At 52.0% G+C, this 8336-nt stretch overlaps 1 protein-coding gene across 1 annotated transcript in view; it reads left to right on the plus strand.

The window, feature by feature from the left end:
- IL15RA (interleukin 15 receptor, alpha) overlaps positions 1–8336 on the plus strand; it is a 50088-nt gene that overhangs the window by 26716 nt on the left and 15036 nt on the right. Inside the window, 2 exon segments of the mRNA XM_011957082.1 lie at positions 2042–2239; positions 2815–2847. Of these exon segments, the coding sequence (XP_011812472.1) occupies positions 2042–2239; positions 2815–2847 (231 nt within the window).

Genomic DNA, 8336 nt, shown 5'->3' on the forward strand with positions numbered 1-8336 from the left:
TTTTTTTTTTTTTTTTTGAGATGGAGTCTTGCTCTATTGCCCAGTCTGGAGGGCAGAGATGAAATCTTGGCTCACTGCAACCTCTGCCTCCCAGGTTCAAGCGATTTTCCTGCCTTAGCCTCCCAAGTAGCTGGGATTATAGGCGTGCACCACCATGCCCAGCTAATTTTTGTATTTTTAGTGGAGACAGGGTTTCACCATCTTGGTCAGTCTAGTCTCAAACTCCTGACCTCAGGTGATCCGCAAGCCTCAGTCTCCCAAAGTGCTGGGACTACAGGTGTGAGCCACTGCACCCGGCCCCCAGGTGGTTCTTAAGTGGCCAAGGCTGAGGCCTGCAGCTTAAGGGAGGAAGAAGCAGCTGAACAAGGTTCCCTCCTAGTGAGTCACCTGCACAGGGAGGAAGGGGTTGAGGGGCATTTAAACTTGAGGTAATTCTACAACCCCTTTGATCTGAGTCACACCTTGTTAACCCAAGGAGGAGAATGATCAAGTAAGCCTCTCCCATGCCCATTTTCACATCCCAAATGCCTGGTGCGATGGCCATTGTCGAGACACAACTGTGCAGTCAGAAGCTCTGATGTGACAGCAGCCTTTGACCTGTGCTGGCATGACCGTGGGCACTTGGCTGAGGACGCCGTGGTGCACCCGGTCTGCAGGGAGCCCTGGAGCGTTGGCAGTGAGGGTAGGGCAAGTTGTATGCGAGGTGGTGCCAAAGGATTAAGGGGATGTGAGGACTTCTCATGACCTGTGTGGCTGGGAGACCACGGGAACGCAGCAACAACAGTGCATCCAGAGAGCCACAGCGCTTGGCCGCACATTTCCTAAATTCCGTAGCTGTCACAACGGAAGACACATTTTTCATGGAGAGGGAATAGTACCTTTACACTGCGGGGGCAGCCACCTTCCAGGAAAGGACAAAGAAGACAGGGAAGACTCTGAAGCCAAGGAAGTCTCTGTTCCTGACAGCGGGCTCATCAGGATGCTTTCCTCCAACACAGCCCGGAGAGTTCGGCAGAGCCCAGGCTTCACATGTTTCACGTTCAGCCGCTCCGAGCATCCTCGGCCAACGCAGTTTCACCTGCTTTCAGCTGAGCCTCCAAGTTGGCCCTGCCTTCTCTAGTAAACAAGCTGAACGACTCAGATCTTTAACACCTTTTCTCTTCTTCCCACCTAGCCCCTGCCCTCCCCACCTTTTTTTTTTAAGAGACAGGGGTCTCACTCTGTCCCCCAGGCTAGAGTACAGTGGCTCAATTATAGGTCACTGCAGTCTGAAACTCCTAGGCTAAAGTGATTCTCTTGCCTCAGCCTCTCAGATAGCTGGAACTATAGGCACACGCCCACCACACCTGGATAATTTATTTTTATTCTTATTTTTGTAGAAACAGGGTCTTGCAGCAGGGCGCAGTGGCTCTCGCCTGTAATCCCAGCACTTTGGGAGGCCGAGGTGGGTGGATCACCTAAGGTCAGGAGTTTGAGACCAGCCTGGTCAACATGGCAAAACCTCATCTCTACTAAAAATCCAAAAATTAGCCAGGCATGGTGGTATGCACCTGTAATCTCAGCTACTCGGGAGGCTGAGGCAGGGAGAATTGCTTGAACCCGGAAGGCAGTGGTTGCAGTGAGCTGAGATCACGCCACTGCACTCCAGCCTTGGTGACAGAGTGAGATTCCATCTCAAAAAAAAGAAAGAAAAGAAATAGGGTCTTGCTATGTTGCCCAGGCTGGTCTCAAACTCCTGGACTCAAGCGATCCTCGCACCTCAGCATCCCAAAGTGTTGGGATTATAGGCATGACCCGCTGTGTCTGGCTGATCTTTTCTTTACATGTGCCGTGATAGTAGCCATGTTGTTTAGTGTTTTCACAGGTCCTATGGCCCTTCCAGAGGAACAGCTATGTCACCCTCTTAAGGAGCAGTTTGCTGTGGGAGAGGGAGGGCTGGCCAGGGTGACTCACTACGGCAGTGCCCACATCACCCTGTGCTGCAGCTGAGAGGAGGGGAGTCTGCACATTGATGCTCTCCCTGCCTTGGCCTCTCCTACAGAGCCCGCAGCTTCATCTCCCAGCTCAAACACCACAGCGGCCACAACAACAGCTATTGTCCCGAGCTCCCGGCTGGTGCCTTCCACATCACCTTCCACAGGAACCACAGAGATAGGCAGTCATGAGTCCTCCCACAGCCCCTCTCAGACAACAGCCAAGACCTGGGAACTCACGGCATCCGCCTCCCACCAGCCGCCAGGTTAGCACTCGCTTTGCCCCAGGAGAGATCCATTTGTCACTATTGCTTCTGAGATTGGGGCTGAGATCCAGCACAAGGCAGCTTTATACCGTCAACCCAAAGTCGGGATTCCCTGGGTAGCCTGCTGCCCCCGGCCACCAGCCACAGCCTCCTGGCCTGGCCTCTTTCTCCGTGGCTTTCTCTGTGGCTGGGGCAACGAGAAAAACAGCCCACCCGCCAAGATGTGACAGGGCCAGCCTTATCACCCGCACAGCAGAGCCTGCGCTGAGACTCTGAGTAGCATCTGTGCCCTCCCGCAGTAGGAGGTGGTAGAAGCTGCCTGTAGTCCGGGGATCTGTGGAATGGAGGAGCTGTGGGTAATGTGGAGCTTCTCTAAAGCTTATCTGATTCTTAAGTGTGGCCAGCACCTCAGTGAGCTACTCTGCTTGTCCTTTGCTAAAACGAGTCTGGTTACGCCAGCCACGAGTCTCCGAGGGTGCTAAGATGGGAGCCGAGCTGTGCAGAGTTTCTCCTGCTTCATGAGGATCTAGGACCTCTAGGACTCGAGCCGTGATGCTGTCCTCTGTTTTCCGCAGGTGTGTATCCACAGGGCCACAGCGTCACCACTGGTAAGTGTGTCCCTTTGTGCAGTATGTTTATCAGCAGGGTGACCGCAGTCCCAGGTGCTGGGTGGTCCTGGCCCAGGCCTGCCGCCCATCACAATCCTGACAGCGGTCCCTTCCACACTTAGAAGGCCTCCATCACATAATAAGTTAAACAATAGCTGCTTTATGGAATTCTCTGTTTGATGTGCCTGTTTTTCTAAATATTGGTAGCTTCTAGCTGTCAGGCTACTGGAGTTGAACCCAGAGTGTTGGCACCCCACAAAAGGGCTCAAGGTCAGTTCTTCACAGCTCTACACAGCAGGATCCACCTCCCTCGCATGGAGCATCCAAAGCCACAGGTGCCAATACCAGCACTGACATTACAGCATCTCTGCCAGAAGCTGCCGATCCCTCACCGTGCACTTAACAGAGAAGCTGTCCACATTTTCAGTATAAAACACTCCTCTTGGCCAGACATGGTGGCTCACATCTGTAATCCCAGCACTTTGAGAGGCCGAAGTGGGAGGATCACTTGAGGCCAGAATTTGAGGCCAGCCTGGTCAACATAGCAAGACCCCATCTCTATAAAAAAAAAAAAAAAAAAAAAAAAGACACCAGTGGGATCCTCAGCAACAGCTCCTGACATTGGAAATACACAGGTGCTGGGGTCACAGAATTCTGGGTTTAAATCCTGGCTTTGCCGCCTACCACCCAGGAGGCCTTGGGTGGCTCTTGTGATGTTCTGGCACTCTGGCTGGTCATCTGGAAAATGGACTTGATATCCACACTGCGGGCTGTGGGAGGTTGGCGTGAACCCTGGTAAATGTTAACTCTTATTACATGTAGTGCTTTGATTTGAGATGATGCTGGCGAGACAATTTGGCTGCAGAGCTGGGTGGGCACTCACAAGCACACTAGTGTGCGAAATTTTGGGATTTCTCATGAGAAGGTGGATGTTGGAAGCCATCACTGCTCCTCGCTCATTACGCAGCCCAGGGGATGGGTGCAGGCCCTGGAGCAGGGCTGCCCTTTGCTCAGTCAGCTGTGCATGGTGTCCAGCAGGAGGGAGGGAAGGTGACAAGAATCGACTTTTTTTTAACTCTCTGCACCTGGATAAACATCCCAGAAGCGGCCAAACCTCCTGGGGTGGGAGCCACTTGGGGCTGTTTCTGGAACACTCAGGCCCGCTTCTGCCCCCATCTTCCTCCCTTCGGAAAAAATAAAAAATTAACCCAGGGGCTTCCAAGAGAATTCCCATTTAACAAATGTTGAGTGCAGGTTTCTCTCCTTCCCCAGCTCGTCTCTGGGGCAGGGATGAGGGCGCCCCTGCATGGAGCGACCCCATCGCTCACGCCCTCTGCAGTCGGGGACAGAGGGGAGCTCCGTGAGGCGGTGAACATTGCCACTGGCTTGGTAGTGCAGGCTCAGCCTCCTCCCCTAGAACAGAGCGAGTCCCACAGGCAGCAGGGGCAAGCCAGGGAGGAAGACTCCAACTTGTTCTGAGAAACCGCCCGCTGGGGACACAGCACCCTGTGGCATCAGTGAGTGAATGAGAAAGCCCAGCGTGGCGGGGAGAGCAGGATCTGTGGGAACCATGGTGGGTCTTAACCTGCCAGTCCTGGGACTCCCTGGAACCTGTAAGCCCGAGGTAAAATCAGAGCTTTCTCACTGCGGGGGAAGTCAGCTCTCCTCAATGCTCCATGTCCTTTGGGCAAATGAATCTGGGATGGAGAAGAGCTGTGGGCTCCAAACAGGGTCAGGATAGGAGAGGAAAGAAGAGAACCCAGAATCAGGATTTTAGAGCCCAAAGACTGGATGCATTTTTAGGTTTCACCTAGCCCAAAGGATCCTTCTGCATTCTGATCACTCACGACTCCCTCTGTTATGCTTCCCAACCTCTTGTGCTTTGAATGATTTTTTTTTTCCTGCTAAACAAGCAAAATGAAAGCCAGATATGGTGGCTCACACCTGTAATCCCAGCACTTTGGGAGGCCGAGGTGGGAGGGATTGCTTGAGACCAAGAGTTGAAGACCAGCCTCAGCAACACAACAAGACCCCGTCTCTACCAAAAAAATTTTAAAAATAAAAAAAAAAAATTACCTGGGCATTGAGGCACGTACATGTAGTCCCAGCTACTCAGGAGACCGAGGCAGGAGGATCTCTTGAGCCCGGGAGGTCGAGGCTGCAGTGAGTTGTGATCACACCACTGTACTCCAACTTGGGCAACAGAGCAAGACCCTGTCTCAAACAAACAAAATAGAATCTATTGAGTGATCATTTATTTTGCCGAGAATAGCCATTATTATAAAATTGAATTGATATCATTAATATCATCTCAGCCAAAATAAATTTGATATTTAACTTGTGCAGTCTTTTTGAAAATGCAAGAAAAATAGTTTGCAGTCTGTCTTTGCATTTGGGTGAAGAAACATTGTTTCTCATGCTTTTAACATGTCCCAGGAAGCCTGAGGCCTCCACTGTAAGTTCCTGTTAATATATTTCATTTGTATCCAGTTCTGAGGCTAGCTCAGGTTCCAGGCTCAGGATCATAAGTGCCACGTGGTTATCCTTTCTCTAGGAGACCCTCTCCTGGCTCGCCAAAGGCCAGCGCCACCCTTCACAGTAACGACGGCAGGGGTGACCCCACAGCCAGAGAGCCTCTCCCCTTCTGGAAAAGGTAGGAAGGTCAGAAACTTCTTGAGGACATTTATTCCCTCCCAACACCCAAAGCCCCCATCACCAAGCCTGCAGACTCATGGACCTCCATGGTGTGCCACTGCAGACTTAGGCAATAGCACAAATGTCTTATTCAATCAAGAATAAGAACGTCCAGCTTAACTTTCTTTTTCACATCAAGGTTGCTTGATATCCAGGTGTTAAATGTGCAGAATTAATAGTGGTTTAAAACTCACTAACATGTCATATCATATTTAGTTGTAGACACTTATCTTCAAGAACTGAAAGTAGACTGAGGTTGGAGGTTGCATGCGTGTCAGCCCTCAGCATTTTCATGGGTGCTGGCAGAAGCGAGGGCACTCCAGGATGGGAGGCCAGCAAGCAGCGGGAGCTTCAGCTTGTTTGCATCAATTCCCTCGTCCCCCGGTCAGCAGGGACAGCACAGCTGGGCCTCAACAGATGCCTGTCCGCTCAGCGGGCTGCACTGTGGGAGAGGAAGCCCGGGCTTCGGAGACCCAAGCGTTTTGTCATGGGCAGTAATCACGCCCGCTCTCTGCTCCAGGGGAGACCATGTCCCTATCTTCCAAGGCGCTTGCTATAGAAGCACCCTCGAGAGGATGGTCCAGAGAAAGGGCAGTCAGCTCCCCTGTCTACAGGATGTGCAGAAACGTCAGAGATCCGTGGAGAGCTGCCCGCCCGACCAGACCTAAACACCAGCACATCACGGTGACTGCTCCATTGTAGAGGCATTGCCTGAAGCTGCCAGTGTCCCGGGCTTCAACAGAGTCTTTGGAGATTGTCAGGACCGATTTCCTCAGCACTTTCTCAGTGTTCAGAAAATTTGAAATCTTGGATGCTTTCTTGGGATCCTCTGCCCTGCATGCTATGATACCTTCATGTTACAGTTCACTCTTGGCTTTAGTGTCGCATCGTCCAGCCTGTGGCTTTCCCTGGCCCCTGCCTACTCCTTTGCCCCCAGGGATGGGCCTGTCTGTTGTCATTCATACTACAAAACACAGCCATCCTTTGCGGAGTGTCGGTTGTCAGCCGTGGATACACACTGATATCTGAGCGCTCCCGTTGGCCTGGGCGCAAGCTGGGAATCACTGCTCTCCAGCCCCAGGTGGATCTTTTTTTTTTTTTTTTTTGAGATGGAGTCTTGCTCTATTGCCCAGTCTGGAGGGCAGAGATGAAATCTTGGCTCACTGCAACCTCTGCCTCCCAGGTTCAAGCGATTTTCCTGCCTTAGCCTCCCAAGTAGCTGGGATTATAGGCGTGCACCACCATGCCCAGCTAATTTTTGTATTTTTAGTGGAGACAGGGTTTCACCATCTTGGTCAGTCTAGTCTCAAACTCCTGACCTCAGGTGATCCGCAAGCCTCAGTCTCCCAAAGTGCTGGGACTACAGGTGTGAGCCACTGCACCCGGCCCCCAGGTGGTTCTTAAGTGGCCAAGGCTGAGGCCTGCAGCTTAAGGGAGGAAGAAGCAGCTGAACAAGGTTCCCTCCTAGTGAGTCACCTGCACAGGGAGGAAGGGGTTGAGGGGCATTTAAACTTGAGGTAATTCTACAACCCCTTTGATCTGAGTCACACCTTGTTAACCCAAGGAGGAGAATGATCAAGTAAGCCTCTCCCATGCCCATTTTCACATCCCAAATGCCTGGTGCGATGGCCATTGTCGAGACACAACTGTGCAGTCAGAAGCTCTGATGTGACAGCAGCCTTTGACCTGTGCTGGCATGACCGTGGGCACTTGGCTGAGGACGCCGTGGTGCACCCGGTCTGCAGGGAGCCCTGGAGCGTTGGCAGTGAGGGTAGGGCAAGTTGTATGCGAGGTGGTGCCAAAGGATTAAGGGGATGTGAGGACTTCTCATGACCTGTGTGGCTGGGAGACCACGGGAACGCAGCAACAACAGTGCATCCAGAGAGCCACAGCGCTTGGCCGCACATTTCCTAAATTCCGTAGCTGTCACAACGGAAGACACATTTTTCATGGAGAGGGAATAGTACCTTTACACTGCGGGGGCAGCCACCTTCCAGGAAAGGACAAAGAAGACAGGGAAGACTCTGAAGCCAAGGAAGTCTCTGTTCCTGACAGCGGGCTCATCAGGATGCTTTCCTCCAACACAGCCCGGAGAGTTCGGCAGAGCCCAGGCTTCACATGTTTCACGTTCAGCCGCTCCGAGCATCCTCGGCCAACGCAGTTTCACCTGCTTTCAGCTGAGCCTCCAAGTTGGCCCTGCCTTCTCTAGTAAACAAGCTGAACGACTCAGATCTTTAACACCTTTTCTCTTCTTCCCACCTAGCCCCTGCCCTCCCCACCTTTTTTTTTTAAGAGACAGGGGTCTCACTCTGTCCCCCAGGCTAGAGTACAGTGGCTCAATTATAGGTCACTGCAGTCTGAAACTCCTAGGCTAAAGTGATTCTCTTGCCTCAGCCTCTCAGATAGCTGGAACTATAGGCACACGCCCACCACACCTGGATAATTTATTTTTATTCTTATTTTTGTAGAAACAGGGTCTTGCAGCAGGGCGCAGTGGCTCTCGCCTGTAATCCCAGCACTTTGGGAGGCCGAGGTGGGTGGATCACCTAAGGTCAGGAGTTTGAGACCAGCCTGGTCAACATGGCAAAACCTCATCTCTACTAAAAATCCAAAAATTAGCCAGGCATGGTGGTATGCACCTGTAATCTCAGCTACTCGGGAGGCTGAGGCAGGGAGAATTGCTTGAACCCGGAAGGCAGTGGTTGCAGTGAGCTGAGATCACGCCACTGCACTCCAGCCTTGGTGACAGAGTGAGATTCCATCTCAAAAAAAAGAAAGAAAAGAAATAGGGTCTT

The sequence above is a fragment of the Colobus angolensis genome, unplaced genomic scaffold (genome assembly GCF_000951035.1).
Source record: "Colobus angolensis palliatus isolate OR3802 unplaced genomic scaffold, Cang.pa_1.0 Scaffold432, whole genome shotgun sequence".
In the NCBI taxonomy this organism is placed as follows: Eukaryota; Metazoa; Chordata; class Mammalia; order Primates; family Cercopithecidae; genus Colobus; species Colobus angolensis.